Source organism: Thamnophis sirtalis, unplaced genomic scaffold, assembly GCF_051295495.1.
Source record: "Thamnophis sirtalis isolate CommonGarterSnake01/CBP01778 unplaced genomic scaffold, rThaSir2_p1.2 scaffold_7, whole genome shotgun sequence".
In the NCBI taxonomy this organism is placed as follows: Eukaryota; Metazoa; Chordata; class Lepidosauria; order Squamata; family Natricidae; genus Thamnophis; species Thamnophis sirtalis.
This window is the reverse complement of record NW_028261387.1, coordinates 77,503,807-77,523,649: the sequence shown is the minus strand read 5'-3', so window position 1 is coordinate 77,523,649 and position 19,843 is coordinate 77,503,807. Positions and strand designations below refer to the sequence as shown.

General features: G+C 41.6%; 1 protein-coding gene across 1 annotated transcript in view; it reads left to right on the top strand.

Moving 5' to 3' along the window:
• RIPOR3 (RIPOR family member 3) overlaps window positions 1-19,807 on the top strand; it is a 142,214-nt gene extending 122,407 nt beyond the window's left edge. The window contains exons 16-22 of the mRNA XM_087720462.1: window positions 1,636-1,771; window positions 3,341-3,502; window positions 6,568-6,726; window positions 10,267-10,469; window positions 12,287-12,370; window positions 15,132-15,222; window positions 18,045-19,807. Coding sequence (XP_087576588.1) covers window positions 1,636-1,771; window positions 3,341-3,502; window positions 6,568-6,726; window positions 10,267-10,469; window positions 12,287-12,370; window positions 15,132-15,222; window positions 18,045-18,145 — 936 coding nt within the window. The 3' untranslated portion in view covers window positions 18,146-19,807. The remainder of the gene's footprint in view (window positions 1-1,635; window positions 1,772-3,340; window positions 3,503-6,567; window positions 6,727-10,266; window positions 10,470-12,286; window positions 12,371-15,131; window positions 15,223-18,044) is intronic.
• The last annotated feature ends 36 nt before the right edge of the window (window positions 19,808-19,843 follow it).

Genomic DNA, 19,843 nt, shown 5'->3' with positions numbered 1-19,843 from the left:
GGAATTCTGAAAAGATTTGTCTAAACCAGTGTTTCTCAACCTTGGCAACTTGAAGATGTCCGGACTTCAACTCCCAGAATTCCCCAGCCAGCATGGGAGTTGAAGTCCGGACATCTTCAAGTTGCCAAGGTTGAGAAACACTGGTCTAAACTAATGCTGTGCCAAAATCCACCTTGTAAGCCCTCAAAGGTTATCATAAGAATCTTCTGTTTTTTTTTTTTTTACTTTATGAGAAATCCTTTTGAATTTCTCTTCGAAATTGTGGAGTTTCGCAGAGAGTAGAACGTTCACTCACTTCCCTTGGCTCTCTTGAAACTATATATTTACAAGAATATTCCATTCTCCTCAGAACATTTCAGTGAAAATCTATTCTGTCATGGAGGGAGGGGGGGGGAAATCTCAATTGGAATTGGTAGGAAAAATGTATAACATTACTTGAAAGTGCCCGTATTACTCTGGACTGATTAAATGACTGCTAAATTGGCATATGTTTTCCACTAAAAGCAAGTGTAAAGTGATACCGATTGGAATATAAAATCAGAACTCCATCACTGTCTCATGGATCTAAGTTGGTAGAGAATACGCAGGAAAAGGATTTTGTGGGCATGTTGGATAATTCGAGGAAAATATCATACGTAAATAGTGTGAAGAAAAATAGTATGTGGATAGTTCTCAATTTACAACTATTCATTTAGTGACTGTTCACTGTTTAAGGAAAAGAGTGACTTATGCCCATTTTTCACATGACTGTTGCAGCATCCTCATGGCCACATGATCAAAATTCAGAGGCTTGGCAACTGGCCCATAATTGTGTTGGTTGCAGTGCCCTGGGGCCATGTGATCAACTTTTGTGACATTCTGACAAGCAAAGTCAATGGGGAAGCCAGATTCACTTAGCAACCGTGTTACAAACTGAACAACTGCAGTGATTCACTTAATAACTGGTGGCAAGAAAATATAAAATGGGGCAAAACTCACTTAACAGTTGTCTTGCTTAGCAATGGAGATTTTGGGCTCAGTTGTCGTAAGCCGAGGATTACCTGTATAAGATATTCAAGTTAAAAAAAAGTTTTAAAGTTTTTTTTAAAAGAAAAGTAAAACTGTTGTTATTATAAAAAGATAAAATCTCCTTTAAGAAGAGTTTGATTCTGGGTGATTGTACAGTGGCCATTTTTCAGGAACTTTCTTGATTTTTCCAACCTAATTACTTTCCTAAGATTTCCTGGTTATTTCTCATACTAATGCTAATTGTCATCTTGATTAGTTTTTTTCAAGATTAGACAAGATCAGCTAAGTGCTGCTACCTATCGTGGTAAATATTTTCATATCTTTCTACAATGATGTATGATTACAGTTGAAATATTGCATATATTTTGGCTACCTAACCTCCAAAAAAGACATTTATTGCTGGTAGAGGTGCATAATGGTAAATTTATCTCTGAACATTTTTCCTCGGCCTCACAGCATAACAACTTCAAGGAGAAGAAAGTGATTTTAATTTTTGTCCAGGGTCAATAATGGTAGGCAGATTTTATTTCTGATAGCCTTGAAGAATCTTTGCAGTCAGTTAGCTGATTTTGTGCTTAGTCAAAATTACTGAATATATATATATCTGACTTTTCCTTTTGTTTCCAGAAACTCATAAAGCCAAACTTAGCTCCAATTCTCCAGGAGAACCTTTTGAAGGAAGTGTCACAACAGAAGCATGTCTTAGAAATAATTTCTGCTCTGGCTACTCCTGTGCCACGGAAAATTACTTCAGTTGAAGAGAGTAAGTCACAAGCATCCCAGGGCTTGATAGTTGAAAGAGACTATAAATGATGTCTGAACGTTTCTCTAGAATCTTCATCCTCACTGCTTCCCAACTGTTTCCCTAATGTGTTTCATTAGATCATCATCAAAATAAAGAAGAGACTAGCTCCAGTGGTTGGGACATAGGGTGGGAGTTTAGCAAGCCCTCATTTGAGATCTGAGAGCTGCTATGGGATGGGGCTGAGTCCTTCACTCCAGCTCCTGCCAGAGACATGAAAGGAGACCCCAACTGGATGTCCCCTGGCCAACTGTGATATCACCGGCTAATCCTTTCAACCCGGAAGAGCCTTGGTGCTTCTGACACGACTGCAAAACACCACCACAACCATCAAAATGCTTTGTGGTCCATCATTTCTGTCATTGGGTATGATTGTGTAGGTGCCATGCTTCGTCTGATTTTGGTCTCCCTGGCCCATAATACCTAAAAGACCCCCCCCCCAAAATTAAAGAATACTTAAAAAATTAAAAATAACTTTGGAAGGTTGAAATCTTGGGATATTTCAAAGGTCCTGAGAGTTTAGCATTTCAGCTATCATGAGATCTTAGTGTTTTCATCTTAACAACTTAAGCGGGCATAAGATTTTAGGCAAGAACCCTAATCTCGCATGATGCTTTATTAAATGCATTACATTTTTCAAATTTATTTTATTATGGTGCTTGCAAATGGACCACCTGCAGGTTGATTTATTCATCATGCAGTCTAGTTTATTTATCCAAGCTGTGCACTGCCAGAAAAAGTCTCTGGATCAATCACTGCTGTCTTCTAAGTCAGAATTCAAGGCCAAGTAATCATATGTATAGTTGAACAACAGAATGAATGAAGAGCATCACTGTTGTTGTTGTTGTTGTTGTTGTTGTTGTTGTTGCATTTAAATGAGAGCTGGGATGGTGGCAGGTCTAACTTTAGGAGTCAGGTTATGCTCTCTGGGATCACATCTGTCAACATTTACTATGGCTTGTAGTTTGTATGACCGCATATGGAAAAAAGCATGTGAAATCTGCAGTGTCAAAAGCTAGACTAAAACTTAAAGACTATGTGGTTTTTGCAACTACAGATGTCTTCATAATGAACATATTTTTATTTCTGTTTCTTTGCTGCTGGGTGGATTGGTTTCCCAGTTGTCTGGCAAAACATTTGAGACATGTCTCTCTCTTCTTTCCTTGTCTAGTATAATCACTTGAGATCCTGACTCATGGGGTGGGTAGTTGAAGGGAATAAAAGACTAGTAGCATAATTTGGTAACATATCAAGCCCAAGCAATCTGGTGTATTGCAGATCTTTGGGGTTACAAATCCCACAACCCCCCTACTGTTGATTATGTTGGCTAGAGCTAATGAGAGTTGAAGTCCAAAACATCTGGAGGGCATTAGGCTACCTATTCTTAATCCACACATTCCTATTTTATGTCTTTGCATGTTTTCATGCATTCAAAATTGTAGTGGTTCATCTTGGCATCATCAGGTATTCCATTTCCAGCTGAAAAAGGGTTCTGATTCCATTGCTAACTTCCAAAGCTGTCTTTTGCAGTTATCCAAAAAGCCAAAAAGCAGAAACACTGCTTGAAGATCTGGAGTGAGTGCACTGAACAGGGAAGCATATTATTCTGTCCAGTGGAAAGATTTTGGACGCCTTTGAAATACATATTGATGTTCAAAACAAAAGAAAAATATCGACATCATCTAGAAAAAGGTACGTTTTGATGTATGGGTCATCTAATTGTTTCAGTAAACTGAAATGAAATGTCCCTCATTTATATTCAGAACGAATAAGGCTTCTTCTAGTCCGGAGTCTCAGAGTCAAATTGTTGACAATTTTTTATGAGTCCAAGGTTGACAACACTGAAGCCTTTTTATACTTTGATATAGACGTTCCTTGTGAATTAATAAGGGTGGGTGTGTGGGTGGGTGGGGAGGAAGAATGTCACATTAAAAAAAATGTATTACTGGTAGTCCTCACTTAGCAACCACAATTGGAGCTGGAAACTCTGTTGCTAAATGACACAGTTGTTAAGTGAAATACCACGCAACTGCAGTGGTCTTATGATCCTACTTCCTCTTTGGTCATTAAGTGAAGTGCCCCAGTTATTAAACAAGACATCACAATTTTACTGCTGGCTTCCCTCCTGTTTTGGCTTGTCAGTAGCCAGTGATGAAGTGCAGAAATGGCAATCACCTGACCATGGGATGTTGTGAGGGGATGAAAAACACCCATCAGTTGCCCAAATCTCAATCATGTGACTCAGTGGTGGGTTTCAAATTTTTTTAGAAACTCTTCTGTATGTGTGGCCTGCTTTGTGGGAGTGGCTTGCCAGCCATGTGACTGGGTGGGCGTGGCCAACTTGTAAAATATGGTGACACTCACTTAACAATGCTCTTGCTTAGCAACTAAAATGTTGGCTCAGAAACTGGCATTTGAAGCACGCAAGTCTTAAAGCTGTCAAGTTACAAGACCCTTGCACCCCTAACCTTTTAGGAAAAAAACCCCAAGGGTGTTCAAATTTGACAGCTTTAAGACTTGTGGACTTCAACTCTTAGAATTCCTCCTCCAGTCATGTTGGCTCAGGAACTCTGGCATTGAAGTGTACAAGTCTTAAAACTGTCAAGTTACAAGACCCTTGCACCCCTAATCCTTTAGAAAAAAAAACCCAGGGGTGTTCAAACCTGACAGCTTTAAGGCTTATGGACTTCAACTCCCAGAATTCCCCCTCTGGCTCTTCATCTTGATGATGTGTGGATGGGCGTGGGGAGGGAACTGGAACCGGTTCTAAACAGCACTGTAGATTTGTGGAACCTCTTCTATAGAAAAGGTTAGAACTGGCAGGAACCCACCCCTGATGTGACTACAAGAATTTCAATTCAATTTATTAGATTTATAGGCCGCCCAATCCCAGAGGACTCCAGGCGGCTACACTGCATTGGTTGTAAAAATGAGGACTGGTCATGAAGTTTTTTTTAAAGTGATATTGTAACTACAAATAGCCATTAAATGAGATGGCTGATAAGCAATATCTACACATAAATATTTTCAAAAATACATTATTGCTATGCTTTTGCTCTTTCTCTGTGGCCACTTTCAAGGTAAAAGTAAAGGATTCCCCTGTACTGTCGTATCTGACTCTAGGAGGGGGGGGGCGTGTTCATCTCATAGAGAATCCTATGGAGAGCAAGATGTTTCATATCTGTCCAAAGGCATCCCTGCCCTGCCCAGCATAAACAAAGGAGAAAGTGATTTGCTACAGCAGGGGTGTCAAACTGAAGGCCCAGGGGGTGGGGGGAATCTGGACTGCCAGGTTTTAGATCTGGCCTGCAGGGCCACTCTGGAAACAGCAAAGAACTGGCCCGCGGTGCCTCTGCTTGTAGAGGGTTGCAGGAGGCCATCCCAGCCAAAAACTCAGCTCCTCCGAGCTCCTTTTTCTCTGGCACAGGGCTAGCAGAACTGAAACCAAAAATGAAACAAAAGGAGAAATGTTTTCCCTTTTGCATTTGAACATGCAAAAAGGGACAGGAAAGGAGAAAGGCAAAGGCAAAAAGAAGGAAAGATCAGACGTGAGCAAGGAAGGAAAAAGAAGGAAAGAGGGGAAGGTAGAAGAAAGGAGAATGAGGAGGGAAGGAAAAATAAGAGAAGGAAGGAGGGAGGGAAGGAGATTATAATGAGAGTGAGGGGGGGCTGAGGGAAGTCCCACCTTGGCATTTGGCCACCACAGGTGCTCCTGACATGAGTGACGTCGAGCTGGCCATGCCCACCATGCCCCCCCCCCAGCTCCCCAACGTCAAACATAACCCTATGCAGCCCTCAATAAAATCGAGTTTGACACTCCTATGCTACAGGAACTTCTAGGAGGCTCCTGGGCCTCATTTCAGCCTGAGTAACAAAGCAAGTGGCACCTGGCAGATTGGGACCACCTGTCTTCTTGTGATCCTTGCTGTCAGGCAAAGAGGAGGCAGGGATTAAAGCATTCAGCAGTGAGCTGGTTGCTTGTTGGGCCCATAACTATCCAAGGATGGAACAGACCAACTCTGCTAAACACCATGCATGTGAAGGAACCCAGTTGGGCCTGCGACCTCACTTCCTTTAGGTTAGAGTGGAGTCTGGTGGGTGCAAGCACAGCGCAATTGAAGCAAGGGCCGCCGAACCATGCCGTGATGCACACAGCAAGCCTTGTCAAATCCTACACAATAGTGTACCTCTTGCAGGTAAATTCGGATTTATAGAAGTCTTAGATCCCTCTCCAATCTGCATGCCAATTCAGGATAGCCAGTTCCTTCAAACCACCCTATTTCGTAGTTAATAGTATCTTATTCCAACAGAAAGGAATATACCTGTATGTAACTCAGGGTTGAACTGTGGAATCTACTATATTCTATGCTCTAGCCTCCTGTTATGTTTTTTGGCATAAATATTGGCCTTAGAGAATTATTATTTTTGAAGGGCTGTTATTGGCTTTCTGATAAAAATGCTAATGCTATTCGGTAAGTAATTAATTTCACAACATCAGAGTTTAATATTATATTGTTTTCCATCAAGTAAGCAGCTGTTGATATTTATCTTGCTGCTACATATTTTAGCCCTTGTAACGATTTATGTAAATGTATAATGCATTGCAGCTCATAAAATTATAGTTTATACTGCATTACTATGGATTGTTTTGGCACCTTGTGAATCAACTTGACAGATGGCCTATAACCTTAGAAATAGGTAAATAAATCAATATATTATGGTTAAAACTGAATTCAGCCCATATCCATCCTCTTCAGTTTTGCAGGTATTCCTGGAACAGATAGTTGGAGGCACTTTATTAAGCAACTCAAGAGATCTTCCAGCTGAATCTGTGACATTATTCCAGTTTTACAGCTACCTGGAGAAACACCATGTAAACAACTTGGAAAAATATTTGATCCGATTCGCTAAAGAAGGTAAATGAGTGGATAGATATAGAGAACCAAAATAAAATATAATTGATTCCCAAACCTTAATGTTGAAGTAATTAATGGAAAATTTTGGGTACAAATTAAAACATCCTCTCAATCCTAGATGACCAACTCCAATTTAGCAATTTTTCCAACTAGGTGGCAATCCTTACTCTGAAAGATCTTGAAGAAAATTTGCCTATCTTATTGAACTTTTGAAATGAAAATACCAATGGGACTGTCCCAGTGATGGGTTTCAAATTTTTTTAGAACCTCTTCTGTAGGTGTGGCCTGTTTTGTGGGAGTGGCTTGCTGGCCATGTGACTGGGTGGGAGTGGCTTGCCAACCATGTGACTGGGTGGGAGTGGCTTGGCAGTCATGTGACTGGGTGGGCATGGCCAACTTGTGAAATGTGGTGAAACTCACTTAACAACGCTCTTGCTTAACAACCAAAATGTTGGCTCAGAAACTCTGGCATTTGAAGCACGCAAGTCTTAAAGCTGTCAAGTTACAAGATCCTTGCACCCCTAACCCTTTAGAAAAAAACCCCAGGGATGTTCAAACTTAACAGCTTTAAGACTTTAAGGTTTAGATAGGACTCTTAGAGGTGGGCGGGGTGATTGGTGAGCCAACCAATCAGTGAGCAGTGGGCGGGGCAAGCATAGTGCAGACATGCGTGGGGAGGGAACTGGAACCGGTTTTAAACGGCATGGTAGATTTGTGGAACCTCTTCTATAGAAGTGGTTAGAACTGGCAGGAACCCACCCCTGGAATGTCCTGGCCTCAGGGCAAACTGCTCTAGAGAGAAAGGCAATAGCAATAGCAATAGCAGTTAGACGTATATACCGCTTCATAGAGCTTTCAGCCCTCTCTAAGCGGTTTACAGAGTCAGCATATTGCCCCCAACAACAATCCGGGTTCTCATTTTACCCACCTCGGAAGGATGGACGGCTGAGTCAACCTTGAGCCGGTGAGATTTGAACAGCCGAACTGCAGAACTACAGTCAGCTGAAGTAGCCTGCAGTGCTGCATTTAACCACTGCGCCATCTCGGCTCATTTTATGACCAAGAAGGCTTGTTTCCAGGACATCACATCTTTCATCACATCTCAAGGGAGGGAATCTACAACATGCCCTCCCACCCACACAGGTTGGGTGGATAGATTGTAAATGCAGTAGACCCATCCTCATAATCAGGCCAAACACTATGAATTTTAAGGTGATAATAATCTAGATTGCTGAGGATAACAATGGCCTCTCTGCTCCTAATGTTAGCTAGTAGTTTTTCTATGAAAAATACATGCAGTGAAGGCCACTTAGCTAGTAATTAGCAAATATCATTGTCCAATCTTTATATCAGAAGCTTCCCATAAGGCATCAAGTGTTATCCTTATTTTTTTTTCTCACACATATCTTTTTCTCATCCATATCTTTTTTCTGATCAGCATCAGTAATAAGCACTGATTGGCCTGAGCATCATTGTTGCTTCCTAGTTGTGCTGATCTTGCCAACTAAGTGTATTAGGTAAGTGTTTCCCAATGTTAGCAACTTCCAGATGTGTGACTTTCAAAATGTTGGCCTTGTTGACTAGGAAACTTTGGGAGATGAAGTCCATTAATCTGGACATTGCCAAAGTTGGGAAACACTGCTTTAAAGCCGTGAGGATAATTCCTAAGACTGGAAAATATTAAGACTATACTCTACAAAATAAATGCAAAGCCATTGTAGTAACATCTTTTGGGATGTGTCTGTTTTAGAATCTAGATTACCTACAGGTTTCTTAGAGAAGTTAATGTTAAAATTGTTTAGTACATTCCATCTTTGTCCCATTGTGAAACTCGAGGCATATGTAGATTTCCTGAATAAATTTCAAATTGATTAAACTCATCACTTTTAAACAAGTTGATTTGATGACATCTGGTATCCTGCATTACTATTCTTTCACTTCCATCTTGAGGTTCAGAGTTATGCCATGACTTTAGCTTGTATCATACAAGCTAAAGTCCATACTTCAGTATGGGATATTGACGGCTACCTGCCCTGTTGGATGTACACTGTTTCAATTATAGATGGAGCTTATCCTAAATTTTCTCTTTATGTCCATGTGTGTGCTTGAGTTAATATTAATTCCTGGTGACTGTGTAGACAATCCCTGCAATTTTCTTGGCTAGATTTCAGACGTGATTTGCCGAAAGCAGGGATTGGCAACCTTAAACACTCAAAGAGCCACAAAGGTCCTAACCGGAAGCCTTCCATTCAATTCTGGAGCTGACCAGAAATCCAGTTCCCCATAGAGTCTCCTCCTAGCGCGATGTCTTTTTTCCTCTACCTGTCCTAACCGAAAGCCATATCAATTGTGGAGCTGACTGGAGACAAAGAGCCGCAGCAGGGGATGAAAGAGCCACATGAGGCTCCAGAGCTGCAGGTTGCTGACCCCTGGCCAAGAGTAACTGGCTGAAGGTCACCAAACTGACTTTGTGCCTAGGATGGGACTAGAACCTATAGTCTTCCAGTTTCTAGCCTGATGCAATAGACACTCCACCAAACTGGCTACATTCAAGTTTGGTGCTGGAGAATAAAACCAGAAAAAAAACAGACTTATGGTCCCTTTTCTGAAATTCCCAGAAGCATCTGACAAGAGAAAAAGAAACAAGGGCAGAAGGGTCTTCAATCTATAGAGATGTTTTAATACTGATTCAGCCCCTAATAGCGATAGCACTTAGACTTATATACTGCTTCACAGTGCTTTACAGCCCTCTCTAAGCAGTTTACAGAGTCAGCATATTGCCCCCAACAATTATAGGTCCTCATTTTACCCACCTCGGAAGGATGGAAGGTTGAGTCAACCTTGAGCCTGGTTACAGTCAGCCAGCAGTCAGCAGAAGTAGCCTGAAATACTGCACTCTAACCAGTGCACCACCGTGGCTCTTGCTAATGCTCCAGTTCAACAGTCTGGAAGTAGTGTTTTATCTTTGCTTGGAAAGATCCCTTTGTACCTGTTTCCTTGGCGAGGATACTTCTAGTCGTGACCCGACAAAAGCGCGAACGTCAAAAGCGCACTGACAAAATTGCGGCGCTAAAACCGCGATGTCAAAAGCGTGCCGACAACAGCACGCCGACAACAGCACGCCGACAACAGCGCGCCGACAGAAGCGCGATTTAAGTTAAGGTAAGGTTTAGGGTTAGGTTTAGGGTTAGGTTTAGGGTTAGGTTTAGGGTTAGGTTTAGGGTTATGTTACAGCGCGCTTCTGTTGGTGCGCTGTTGGCGGCGCGCTTCAGCGCTCATTCGTCGGTGCGGTTTTGTCACCACGGTTTAGTCAGGCGCGCTTTTGTCGTTCGCGCATTTGTGGTGGAACCATTTCTAGTACCAGTAGAGTTAGTATAGTGGACTAATGGTTTGACCAGAAATGGTAACTCTAAGACGGCACATGGTTTCGGATTTCAGATTGAATCTCCATTTTTTAAAAGCAATTCTTTTGCCACAGCCTCGACAATAGTAATTGTTTTTCTGAGCCTCTCTACTTACGGCTGAATTCTTTTCCTCCAGTAATATTGACAGAGGACCTGCAACGTCCTGGGAGAATGAAGAAAATAAAGAAGCTGAAAGGGAAGCAGCTGAATCAGCTGGAACCTCTGCCTCAGACCCTGCGGCTCCTTGCAGCCCTGCAGCTTGATGAGAATCATCGTATAGGCAAAGCGGCCACATTGTGCCTTTCTCGTGCAGCAGCCAACAGGAATTTCAGGGAAAAAGTAGGAGCTTTCTCCTTTGCCTTAGAATGTCCCACTAGCTGCACCCTGGGAATATATGCATCTTTGTGCATTTGGGTAGCTATAGTCCTGCTTTGTATGCAGGAGGTCTATCCTTGGCAGTATAGAATAGAATAACAGAGTTGGAAGGGGCCTTGGAGGTCTTCTAGTCCAACCGCCTGCTCAGGCAGGAAACCCTACACCACTTCAGACAAATGGTTATCCAACATCTTAAAAACTCCCAGTGTTGGAGCATTCACAACTTCTGGAGGCAAGTTGTTCCACTGATTAATTGTTCTAACTGTCAAGAAATTTTGCCTTAATTCTAAGTTGCTTCTCTCCTTTAGTTTCCACCCATTGCTTCTTCTCCTGCCCTCAGGTGCTTTGGAGAATAGTTTGACTCCTTCTTTGTGGCAACCCCTGAGATATTGAAAGATTGCTATCATGTCTCCCCTAGTCCTTCTTTTCATTAAACTAGACATACCCCGTTCCATTCTTTATAAGTTTTAGCCTCCAGTCCCCTGATCATCTTTGTTGCTCTTCTTTGCTGCCCTGCTTTTTTTGGCAGTGGCTCCCAATGAAGTGCCATGTAAACCCTAGCCAGTATAGGTACGGACAGGTAGTCCTTGACTTACAACAGGTCATCTAGTGACCATTCGAAATTACAACAGCACTGAGAAAAGTGACTTATGGCCATTTCTCACACCTACCACTGTTGCAGCTTGCCCATGGTCACGTGATCAAAATTCAGAAACCTGGGAACCAACTGTGACAGTTGCAGTGTCCTGGGGTCACGGGATCATCTTTTGCGACCTTCTGACAAGCAAAATCAATACGGAAGTCAGATTCACTTAATAATCATGTTATTAACAACCTCAGTGATTCATTTATCAACTGTGGCAAGAAAGGTCATAAAATGGGGCAAAACTCAATAAATGTCTCACATAGCAACAGAAATGTTGGACTCAATTTTGGTTGTAAGTCAAGGACTATCTGTATTCTTTATGCACCTGGAACAAGTGTCCTTAATGTAGTGATTTCTTCTTTTTATCTTCTACAGATCTCCTGCTAACATGCATCACTTCCTTCCTCCATGTATAATTTTATAGTAATCTAGGTTAGGTAAACTAACCCAAGGGAAGGTGTTTTATTCAGATTCATGAACTACATGACGAACCAGAGATAGAATAAAATAATAGAGTTGGAAGAGACCTTAGAGGGCTTCTAGTCCAACCCCAAGCTGGAGACCCTGCATAATTTCAGACAAATGGTTGTCCAATCTCTTCTTCAAAACCTCTAGTGAGGGAGCTCCCACAACGTCTGAAGGCAAGTTGATCCAATCTTGCATCTTCTTTCAAAGCCCAGTATTTTGAGCCAGCTTTTCCTTATTCCAGATTCAGGGAATTACATTCCCATGATTTGCCACTTCCACTAAGAATGTGTTTGCATTGGGAATTAAGAAATGTATAGATCGGCTCTTTCCAGAATAGAGCCAGATTGAAGAAAACCAGTGTTTCTCAACCTTGGCAACTTGAAGATATCTGGACTTCAACTTCCAGAATTTCCCACCTGGCAAGGTTGAGAAACGCCGTATCTTTATTTGCAAAGAAAGGATGAAAAGCAGAATCACATACACGCCTAATATTTCCTTTAAGTCTGCTAAATTACAGTTTTTCTCTCCAGCTTGGTGCTTTCCAGATGTGTAAGGATTACAACTGGGTAGATTCTACCGATCTCGGTCAGGGTTAGGGCATTTATGCTAAAGTATTTTTTTTTAAAGAAGAAATATTAACAGCCTTGTTACATTCTTTTTACTACAGGCTCTTCCTTTTTACACAGATCTTTTAAGCAACAATGATGCCAAACTACAGCAAGCCGCTTGTCTAGCCCTCAAAAACCTCAGAGTGAGTGCTTTTAAAGAAATCTTTAGACCAGTGGTTCTCAAACTGTGGTCTTGCGAGGGGTGGGGGAGGAGGTTGACGAAATCAAATAAATACTTAAAAAATTTCCCAGTCTTAATTTTCAATACAGTAAATACTGATAGACATGACAGTTCAGCGGTTTGAAGCCTTAGCGCCGCGTAATGTAGTGAGCTCCCATTACTTGTCCCAGCTTCTGCCAACCTAGCAGTTCGAAAGCATGTAAAAAATACAAGTAGAAAAAATAGGAGCCACCCTTGGTGGGAAGGTAATAGTGCTCCTTGTGCCTTCGGCATTTAGTCATGCTGGCCACATGACCACGGAGACGTCTTTGGACAATGCTGGCTCTTCAGCTTTAAAACGGAAATGAGCGCCGCCCCCTAGAGCCGGGAACGACTAGCATGCGTGTGCGGGGGAACCTTTACCTTTATCATTTTTAAGAATGTAAAAGACCAAAATGTTTGAGAACCTCTATTTTGCAGCATGCTGGCTGGGAAATTCTTGGAATTGAAGTCCATACTTCTCAAAGTGCCAAGTTTGTAAAACACTCCTTTAGAATGTCCCAAAGGTGCTTTTTCAAGAGGCAACTGGATTTTCTGGTTTCTCTGTGGAGATGTTTTGTTTCTTGCTTCTTCGGCTCTTCTTGGATGAGAAGCAAAACATCTCCAAAGAAAAACCAGAAAGTCCAGTTGCCTCTTGAAAAAGCACCTTTGGGACAACCATGACTTGAATGACTGAGAATCTCCATAGATTGCTTTAGAATATCCTTTGGGGAAAGGGACTATTTGAACAGGTTTCATCAACAGCCAGCAGAGGGTGTCCAAATTCTTCCTCAAGAGAATTTAAGATACGTTGTCTGTCCTTGGAATCCTCCTAAGGGGCATCTGTCTAGTTGCTCCTGTCCTTATCTGGGATCATTTATTTTATTTTATTTTATTTTATTTTATTTTATTTATTTATTTATTTTATTTAGTTTGTCAAACATGTACAAGATATGTGTATGTGTGTGTATGTGTGTGTGTGTGTGTGTGTGTGTATATGTATGTATGTATGTATGTATGTATGTACGTACGTACGTACGTACGCACGCACATACGCACGCATGTATGTATGTATGTATGTATGTATGTATAAGTGTAAACATGGACATAAACAAAGGAAATTAGTACAAATAAATGGGGACAGTAGGACAGGGATGGAAGACATGCTGGTGAGCTTTTGCACGCCCCCTTTATGGACCTCGTAAAAATGGGATGAGGTCCATGGTAGACAGTTTAAGGTTAAAATTATGAGGGCTTAAGGAGTCAGGCAGAGCTGGAATGTTTATTTAATTTGTATGCCGCCCCACTCCCGAGGGACTCCAGGAGCATTCCAAGTGTTGACCACTCTCTTGCTGAAGTCATATTTTCTGCAATCCAGTTTGGAGTGGTTTACTTTGAGTTTGTATCTATTGTTTGCCCGAGTATTATTGAGGTTGAAGCTGAAGAAGTTGTTGAAAGGTAGGACATTGTAGTTATTCCGTAGTCAGGTCATCTATTGGCCTGGACACCAGAACATTCACTATTTTGCCTGGCTGTAACCTCAGTGCAATGCAGCCTTAAGCTGTGGAAACCAGTAACTTCCTTTCAAGGTCCAGTTCATTGCATATAACTGTGAAAACCTTTTGCAGACTGTTTAGCCTTCACTGAAATGATGGTTCCTGATAATCAAGCATAATTTTCAAAAGGTTCCTGTTGGCTTTCTTAGAACTTGCTGCAGTCCAATGTTTTGTTTTAGAGGGCCAAATCCAGAAAAAGGACAAAAAGTAAGCAGGAAGAATAGATTCAAGGATAAGAGGTAGTGGTGGGAATAAAATTAGTAACTGTCTGGGAAGTTAGTGCTATTTTAAGATTGAAAATGCTTCCACCAACCCAATGGTGGGATTCAAATAATTTAACAATCAGTTCTCTGCCCTAATGATTTCTTCCAATAACCAATTCACTAAACTGCTCAGAAATTTAACAACCGGTTCTCCAGAAGTGGTGCGAACTGGCTGAATCCCACCACTGCATCCACCTCTCCTGCAGCTGTTTTGCAAGAGAACTGGCAGAATGGTCTCAAAATTCCAAATGTACTCATTTCTCCTCCCCAAAGTTGGAGAACTGTTTAGATAATAAAATTTGCACTTAGAGGCAGTTTGTTGTAGGTGCAGCCTAGAAACGGGGGATGCGGTGGCTCAGTGGCTAAGATGCTGAGCATGTCGATCAGAAAGGTCGGCAGTTCAGCAGTTCGAATCTCTAGTGCCGGGCAACGGAGTGAGCTCTCCTGTTACTTGTCCCAGCTTCTGCCAACCTAGCAGTTCAAAAGCATGTAAAAACGCAAATAGAAAAATAGGGACCACCTTTGGTGAGAAGGTAACAGGATTCTGTGCTCCTTTGGCATTTAGTCATGCCAGCCACATGACCACAGAGACGTCTTTGGACAGCGCTGGCACTTTGTAGGAGTCTTCTCCAGCACCATAGTTCAAAGGCCTCAATTCTTTGGCGCTCAGCCGTTCTTATGGTCCAACTTTCACAGCCATACATTGCAACTGGGAAAACCACAGCCTTGACTATAAGCATTTTTGTTGGCAGAGTGATGTCTCTGCTTTTTAGTATGCTGTCTAGATTTGCCAGAGGTTAGCAACTCTCAAAGAGATGAATTGGGGTTAAGAATTGGGAAATATAATTTAAACATGGTTATTGAAATGTTTCTTTTTATCAAACAGGGCATTGAAAGTCTAGAGCAAATTGCCACACTGTGCCAATCAGAAGCGGAGGAAGTAAGGACCACTGCCAGAGAAACAACACTTTCATTTGGTAAATGCTTTCATGATTCTCTGCTTAGGTGTTCTGAGTGATAATGAATAGCAAGTCCTCATTTTGTGATCAGAAATGGATATGGCAACTGGGTCATGAAGTGAAGCATCACGAAATGAAACCATGGCTGTATTTATGATCTTACTTCAGTTTTCCTTTGGTTTACATACCTGCAAAGCTTCATGTCTAGGCTTTAGAGACCTAAAAATAGATTGGAACAGAACAGAACAGAACCATGGCCAAGTGTGATTGGACACACAAGGAATTTGTGTCCTGTACATAAGCTGTCCTATACATAAGAACTGTACATACAGACATCAAAGAAAATATAATCATAAAATACTAATAAGAGACAATAGTACAAAAGATGAGAAGGATAATAGCAATATGGCCATACTACATGGGTAAATATCATTATATGTAAGACATAACTGTGGGAATTAGCTGTTCAAATAGGTAGTAACTAACTGATGATTACCAGTAAAATAGCAAATAAAAAGAACTGGAGGTTGTAGAGTTAATCCTCTTAACGAGCGTGGAAGTTGTACCAAGATGTAAATATCGCTTGCTCTAAAGAACTGACTTGCCTCTTGCCATTGGATCACATCTTTTAAGTATCTTTTTTTAATATCAAATCTAAAATTCTCTCTGCCATCTCCTCTGCTGCCCATCATGCTCCTAGTTCCAGTTTCAGATTCTTATATGTGTAAAAGCAAATGGGAAGCAAACATCCTGTGAAGCATCCTTGTTGTGGTTGTTATCTCTAATCCCAAGCATTGTTCTGGACCTCATAAACACACTGAACACATTTAGAATACTAAATATAGGATGTTCAGCCCATTGTATCTAGGGGTGGGCTTCACAAATTTCAGCAATGGGTTCTCTGCCCAGTTGCTGGGTGGGCGTGGCTATGGTGGGTGTGGCCTAGTCAGCCTCCTGCACCATGGCCGGGGGGAACTGTTTTCACCTTCCCTAGGGTCCGGAGGCTTTCCTCGTTCCTCTGGTTGGGCGAAAACTGTTTCCCGGGGCTCCAGAGGTCCTCCAGAGGCCAGAGATGGTCTTAGTCTAAAGGCTGGCACATTTCCGGCCTTCCGGAACTTCTGGGAAGCCCATTTCCCCCCCCTCCCTGAGCCTCTGTGCGGGCCCTGCATTTACCTCACATCCAAAACAGACTTGTGGAGACTCCTGAAAAGGGCAAGGTGGGATGGGCGGGGCCAGCCAGAGGTGGGATTTGGAGATTCTACAAGCCAGCTGTAATGTTAACTATGAGTAGCATTTCTCCAAAAAAAAAAAGAGTCAAAAGGAAGCTCTAATGGTGGAGACTATGCAACCAAGTTAAAGGACACAGCAAGGAGCACCCTCATTAGTTTGACTCCTGCTAATTAGGTTTTTAGTGCTAGTCTTTACCTCATAAGCAGAGAGCCCATTATAAACCCTGGACACCCCTGCTTTATTATTTTATTTTATTATTTATCACATTTTGAAACCACCCGTTTCCCTCACAAAGATGCTCGCTTCAGCCAATATCATCAAACTTGATAGGAAGTTATTCCAATAACATATGGAGGCTCACAAATTTTCCTTCTTTCCTCGATGCCCTGATTCCGGGGTTAACTTCTGCCATTCTAATACGCCAGATTTTGTTCACAAATTCAGGGGTGACATTCGGATGACAGATAAGAATTTTGTCTTAGTGCAGCTGGTGCGAGAAAGAAAACGCAAACTGCCTTCTATTCACTACTATAGAAATGGGGAACGAAATGCTCCAGCAGCTGTGAAAATATATTGGGAAATATCACCTTTGGTCATCCAAGAAGACAACTTTTTATTTACTTATGGGGTTTACTCCCTATCTTTCACCTATCTGTTATAACAGATTCAAGAAAAGAGAATTGAGCTTTGGGCCTCTTTTGATAGCAAAAGTGAAGGAAATTGAATAACCTGATTTACAAGCTACTTACTATGTAGCACTAGAGAAGCAACTGAAATGATGTTGCAAATCTTTGGAATTCATTTGTGGGCTTTCTCCAGAAATTTGCTTTGATTTTCTTAACTTCCTTTTACAACCATGTACTCCTTACCGAATTTTATAAAATTATCCAGTTTGGGATTATAACCAATGCAGAACACTATAACTATGATTATTAGGTGTATTATGCCTAATGCTTGCAAATAACATGTGTCTCTTTCCTCCCTCTGCTGCGGCTCCGTCACTGATTGGCGCCACAATTTTGAGAGGAGCTTCGGGGGGGGGGAGAGGAGCACAGCACGCCAAGAGAAGACTCTATGGCAAGGGGAGGGTTTTCCAGTTGTTTCCCTAATTGATAGGTCTTTTGGTTATGACAGGCAGAGGAAAAAGTACGCCGCACTAGGAGGAGACTCTATGGTAGGGGAACTGAACTTCCAGTCATCTCCAGAATTGAACAGGGGGCTTCCTGTTAGGACCTTTGGGCTCCTGGTGTTTTCTTTTCTGTGGGAAACAAATCCAAATGGCTCTTTGAGTGTTTAAGTTTGCCGACCCCTGGTCTAGATTATGTTTCATGTTTATATCTTTGCTCACCATCCAGAGTACCTTTGCTTAGATGGAATTACCATATCCATTTGTTTCATACATCAATAAACTGAAGTCAAAACACAGGTTTTTCTATAGTAAAGGGAAGGGCTGGAGAAGTCTCCATCTGAACGTGATTGAGAACATCTCCCTAGCAAGGATAGCTGTTGAGAATTTGGAAAGAGAGGACCATTGGTGCCTCAAGAGAATATGGACTACCATTCCCAACACAGTTGTCTTAATTATGGTTACTTTCTGTTTTTCTTTGCAGGAGAAAAGGGAAGATTGGCTTTTGAAAAAATGGACAAAATATGCTGTGAACTAAGAGAGGCTATGTATCAAGAAGCTGAAATTGAAATTACAATATTTTGAACAAGATCTTCAAAGGAAGACCCAGGAGTTAGATTCTACAGTAAAAAGGAGTCTTCCAAGAAAAAAAGTAAAGTTGAACGCCATTGGAAAATGTAACAAACCACAATTACAAAGATTTTTAAGCATCCACATTCTAGTCTTAAATATAACTAATATTACACTTGCACTATATTTGGGTGCTGAAGATGTATAGTGAAACCCAAAACACCATTTTTGGATTCGAGGATTGGAGAAGCTTCTTCGTATTTTTTAATTGTTAGGTCTCCCTCTTTGGTTTCCATTCAAGACAAAATATTTATCTTCTCTGACAAAAGAGGAGGCAGACTATTTTATATGTATTTATTCATTTAATTCTTGTAGACCAAGATTTTCAAATGTAAAGTTCTAAACTTATTAGCTCATTGCAGCGAAATAACTTGTGGTTGCCTTCTAGTGGCCGTCTCCCTTCAGAGCAGATCTCACAGAGACCTTATGCCTACACCAAAGGGCAAAAGTTGAGTCTGGTCATTTCAAATTGTGGTCATTTTGTTTCCTTTTTACATAAAACATCCTAGGGAAACACACATCTCCCCTGGCCTCCCCCCCACTCATTCTTTGATTTGGGGAGAGGGGCATCTGCAAGGTTTTTAAAAATCATGGTGGCTACAACTGGATTATTGAAGTTTATCCTGTTTTTATTTGTATCATATGCACAAGGCATGCAAAAAAGCAGACAGGGCTTTGTACATCGAGTAAAACTCAAGACAGAAAATTCTTGGATTTGTGGACTGAGATTGGAGCTTTACAAATAGTTGTTGGCCATCCCTGTAGCTTCCATTTAAGATGAATATTATCATGTTCACATTTTTGACAAGACCTTCTCTCCCTTATTCCTTCCTCCTGCCCCGCCCCTATTGCACCTTTTTCCTATTTCTACTTATCCAACTATTTGAAGAGCTGTGGTGGTGCAGTGGTTAGAATGCAGCACTGCAGGCTAACTCTGCCCAGCACCAGGCATTCGATCCCGATTGACTCAGCCTTCCATCCTTCCGAGGTTGGTAAAATGAGTACCCAGGTTGTTGGGGGAAATAGGCTGACTCTGCTTTGGGAGGGCTGTAAACCACTCTGAAGCAGTATATAAGTCTAAATGCTTTTGTGTTGAAAGGCATCCAGCCAGTAAACACTTAGCTCCATCCAGTCACTCCGATTTTACCCGGAAGTGAGGAATTACAGGATCAGAAAAAGGGGGAGTTACTTATCTGTCTTTTGAGTGAATATTTCCATTAATTTGAATACATTGGAGTAAAATTAGTATGGAAAAAAATCCAGGCAATTAAACACCTCTGGGGAATATATATATATATCCCAAGAAATAGTTTTGGAAGCATTTTATTGTCTCCTAAAGATTTGAATAGATAAATTGAAATTATGTCTTTATTTCTGTCAATAAAGTTTAAAATGACTGTATGCAGTAAGTAATACATGGGATACAAAAGAAAAAACATTCCTTCCCGTCAGTGGTGGGTTGCAGGTGGTATGCCCCAGTACGGGTGTACCGGTGCCTGCCCGGAGCACCGGATACCATTCTGGTACGGTGCTCCAGAGGGCCTGCCTGCCCAAGCTCCTTACCTGTATTTGAGCTCTTTGGTGCTTCCAGGAAGAGCATATAGCACCTGTGTGACGCTTCGCTGAGCAGCTGAAGCGTTGTGGAAGCATCGC